Raw genomic sequence first — 4,474 nt, forward strand, 5'->3', positions numbered from 1 at the left:
GCTTGGGTAGTGGGAAAGGCATAGTAGGACATCAGCCTTTCCCAGAATGTTACATTCTCTTGATATGTGCACTTGTACATTCATTGCATGGGAAATATTTTATGCTACCTGCTAATCCCCTCCCACAAATTGCTTCTTTTCTTGTTCAAATGCTTTTGTGACCTTTTTCTTTTGCTGTCATTTGTCTTTAATGCTTTCTTTCTTTCTTTCTTTTTAATTTTCTGCTTCTCATGTGGAGTAGAAGAACAATAAAAATGTGAAACTGAAAAGCAATGGTAAGGGTGGGCTGAAAAACAAGGATTCTGATGTCACGAAGGAGGGCTCAAAATTAGACTCTGGCTCTTTACAAAAGCAGACCTCACTTTCAGCATCCTCAGGACAAGATTTAGAAAAGCCTAGTGCCTTTGCAGGGAATCCTGTGGCCAAAAAGAGTACAACTAAAAGTAAATCTGAGCTTGCACGAAGTGTTAGTACTTTGAAAAGTGATGTTCAGCAGATTACTGAGGACAAAAGCAGATTAGTGATAAGGGAAAAAGAATATGTGGAAAACCCTGAATTTTTCAAAGAGGATGTAAGTTATAATCTTCCCACTGAAAAACAAATTCTGTCTGTAAAAGCAAATTCTTCCAATAACAAGTCCAATGCTGTTAAACCTAAGCAATCCCTTAAAATAGAGGTACTTCCTTCTGCATCTGGGGATCAGCCCCAGACTGATTCACTAACTGTACAAAAATACAGTCCTGTTAAAAAGCAAGGAAGTCAAGAAACAATAGCAAGTCAGAACAAAATAAAGGGTGTTGCTGAAAAATCTGATAAATGTGAAAGTATATGTGTCAAAGGAGAAGAAAGTAGTGCAGAGCAGAAGGAGTTTAAGAAAAAGGATGAAGTTTGGAAACAAGTATCTGTAAGTATGTCATCATCTTCAAGTGAGGAAAGTGGGAACGGTCTTGAAAAATATGTACTTAAGATTGAGAAAAAAGAAGAGCACCACCATCACTACTATGAAGGAAGAGATGTCCAGAAGGGCAGGAGAACAGTAGAACAAGTGAAAGATTTGGACTTAGAAAAAGTAGACAGTGAGATAGAGGAGATACAAACTACAAACAATGACAAAGAATGTGTTGGAGAGACTGTTATAAAAATCCAGAGTGAGGAAGAAACAACCTCTGAAGCTAAATCTGATGAACACAGGCAGTTAGAAATTAAGAATGAGGAAGAATCTGATCAAGAACAGGAGAGTGAAGGCAGTGAAAAGGATGAGAGCGAAAAAGAAAAACTAGATGAAACAATTGACAGTGAAGGTAAACTAGGGGAGGAAGAAGAAGAGAGTGAGGTCAAAAAAGATAGAGATGAAGTTTCAGTCGAAAGAGATGAAGATGAAGAGGAAAAAGATAATGAGGAAGAAAATGAAAAGGAGGAATCACAGGCTGAAAGAGACAGTGAGAATGAGGATGCAGAAGAGGCTGAAGAGATTATTCAGGAGGATGACAAAGATCAAGGAGATGAGAAAGGCAGGTTGATGGAGGAAGAAGAAATGCTGAGTGAGGGAGAAAAGGAGGATATGGAGAAGTATGCAAAAGATGAAGGCACTGAAAAACAAAAGGAGGAACAGGTTAAAAGTGAGGGAACAGATGAGAGTGAGGAAGGAGGTGAGAAGGATAGAGAGGGGGAGGAAGAAAAAGAGGTAGAGGCAGAAGAAGAAGGAGAAGATGAAGATGAAGAAGAAAAAGAAAGGGGGAATGAAAAAAACAAAGAGGGTGAAGAGGAGGAGTTAGGAGAATCATTGGCAGGGAGGGAAGAGTTATCTGAAGAAGAACAGGAAGAGGAAGATGCAATTACAAGGACTAAGGAAGTGAGGGAGGATGGAGTGGAAGAAGAAGGAGAAGAGGAGGAGGATGAGGTGGAAGAGGAAAGAGAAGATGAGGAGAAAGAGTCAGAAGCAGAAGGGGAGGAGGGGGAAAAAGATGAAAAGGAAGAAGAGGAGGGGGAAAATGAAGAAGAGGAAGTTGAACAAGAGGGAGAAGGAGTGGAAGAAGGTGAAGGATTAAAGGAGGAAGAAGAAGAGGTAGTTGGAGAAGATGAGGGAGAAGAGGGAGCTGAAGAAGAGGGAGGTGAGGGAGAAGAGGGAGTAGAAGAAGAGGGGGATGCTGAAGAAGGAGGAGTGGAAGAAGAAGAGGGAGAAGGAGGAGTGGAAGAAGAAGAAGAGGGAGAAGGAGGAGTGGAAGAAGAAGAAGAGGGAGAAGGAGGAGTGGAAGAAGAAGAAGAGGGAGAAGGAGGAGTGGAAGAAGAAGAAGAGGGAGAAGGAGGAGTGGAAGAAGAAGAAGAGGGAGAAGGAGGAGTGGAAGAAGAAGAAGAGGGAGAAGGAGGAGTGGAAGAAGAAGAAGAGGGAGAAGGAGGAGTGGAAGAAGAAGAAGAGGGAGAAGGAGGAGTGGAAGAAGAAGAAGAGGGAGAAGGAGGAGTGGAAGAAGAAGAAGAGGGAGAAGGAGGAGTGGAAGAAGAAGAAGAGGGAGAAGGAGGAGTGGAAGAAGAAGAAGAGGGAGAAGGAGGAGTGGAAGAAGAAGAAGAGGGAGAAGGAGGAGTGGAAGAAGAAGAAGAGGGAGAAGGAGGAGTGGAAGAAGAAGAAGAGGGAGAAGGAGGAGTGGAAGAAGAAGAAGAGGGAGAAGGAGGAGTGGAAGAAGAAGAAGAGGGAGAAGGAGGAGTGGAAGAAGAAGAAGAGGGAGAAGGAGGAGTGGAAGAAGAAGAAGAGGGAGAAGGAGGAGTGGAAGAAGAAGAAGAGGGAGAAGGAGGAGTGGAAGAAGAAGAAGAGGGAGAAGGAGGAGTGGAAGAAGAAGAAGAGGGAGAAGGAGGAGTGGAAGAAGAAGAAGAGGGAGAAGGAGGAGTGGAAGAAGAAGAAGAGGGAGAAGGAGGAGTGGAAGAAGAAGAAGAGGGAGAAGGAGGAGTGGAAGAAGAAGAAGAGGGAGAAGAAGGAGTGGAAGAAGAAGAGGGAGAAGGAGAAGAAGGAGAAGAGGGAGAAGGAGAAGAAGGAGAAGAGGGAGAAGGAGAAGAAGAAGAAGAAGAAGAGGGAGTAGAAGAAGAAGAGGGAGAAGAAGGGGAAGAAGAAAAAGAGGAAGAGGGTGAGGAAGAACAAGAAGAGGAAGAGGTGGAAGAAGGAGAAGAGGAGGAAGGGAATGTAGGGGAGGAGGAAGAAGGGGATGAGGGAGAGGAAGAAGAAGGGGAAGAAGAGGAAAAAGCAAAAGATAAAAGAACAAAATACAGTAATAAGATTCCACAAAAGAAAAGCAAACCCATGAAACCAGAAAGGACAGAAAGTACTACTTTAACAAACAGCTCTAAACAAAAGATAAAGTCCAAACAACATGTAACAAATGGTTTACGTAATTCAGAACAATTTTGGAACAATGTGCTACCTCATTATTTAACACTCAAGTAGCACAGTCTACTGGAGATGCATTTTAAGCCTATTCAGGAAGCTCTGAAACTATGGCAGATTGATTTTTATTACTTAAAAGAAACCTTTAATGTAGTCAAAATATCTTATTATGCATGTCTTTAAGTGCCAATTTCTTGAAAAAGACCATAGAAAATGTTTAGATTTCGGAAGCTTTTCTAAAAGGAATCATCACTTGTTGATCCAGTCATTTTCACAGTCGTGTTTTTCACATATGACACAGCTTTAAGTAATTGCTGAGGAAGTAATCTCTGTTTGCCTCTTAATTAAGCTGTAATGTCATCCTGACAACATGAATTATACATTGTAACAGTGTAATCTTTGCCTTTGAATCAGCAATACATCAATTTTTGTTGCAGGAGAGCTTACTTGTTAATGTGCCTTATATGAAAGGAGTGTCAGAAATTAGCAAATACACATTTTTAAATTTTGGTAGCAGTTCATATGCATTCTCCCTGCTTTTTGTCTGTTCATACACTGGTGAAATATCTGAATACTCAGCAGAAATTAAAGAAAGGACAAGTTGCCAAATTTACATGGGTCAGTAGTGGCAGGTAAATGGAAATGCAGGCCTGGGGAAGTGGTGGCCTGGGCTGTTTCAAAGGCCTTAAGGTTGGCTTCTTATTTCAGTGTCAGCACACAATTATGTGCAAAAAGACTCAGAATTTGGCCTAAATTATGTTACAATCAGAATGCATCTTTTCAGGGATCGTTTTTTAATATCACATTTGGTGATTAGATGCAATTAAGAATTTGAAAATAAAGACTTGTATAACATTTTTTACTTTTTTTTACTCTGCAGTGCACAAAAGCTTCTATATCTGCCTACAAAAAACTGCATTACATTAGTCATCTAACTCTAAGGTTCTCAAGGAGGGGAATATATTTTCTTGCTGTGTGAACCATGTATGTTGTCAGGATCAGAGCCAAAGCTTCTCCACATTGGAGGAGAGCTGTGTTTTTCTCTCCTAAATAAATCACATCTGTGATATCCAAAAAGGCATAAACCAAGAAGGCAGATGAAAT

General features: G+C 41.0%; 1 protein-coding gene across 1 annotated transcript in view; it reads left to right on the forward strand.

Annotated features, from left to right (window-relative positions):
* Positions 1–3,430, forward strand: part of RPGR (retinitis pigmentosa GTPase regulator) — a 26,644-nt gene extending 23,214 nt beyond the window's left edge. Inside the window, exons 14-16 of the mRNA XM_009080240.1 lie at positions 242–1,684; positions 1,979–3,217; positions 3,275–3,430. Coding sequence (XP_009078488.1) covers positions 242–1,684; positions 1,979–3,217; positions 3,275–3,430 — 2,838 coding nt within the window. The remainder of the gene's footprint in view (positions 1–241; positions 1,685–1,978; positions 3,218–3,274) is intronic.
* The last annotated feature ends 1,044 nt before the right edge of the window (positions 3,431–4,474 follow it).

Source organism: Acanthisitta chloris, unplaced genomic scaffold (assembly GCF_000695815.1).
Source record: "Acanthisitta chloris isolate BGI_N310 unplaced genomic scaffold, ASM69581v1 scaffold15858, whole genome shotgun sequence".
Lineage (NCBI taxonomy): Eukaryota > Metazoa > Chordata > Aves > Passeriformes > Acanthisittidae > Acanthisitta > Acanthisitta chloris.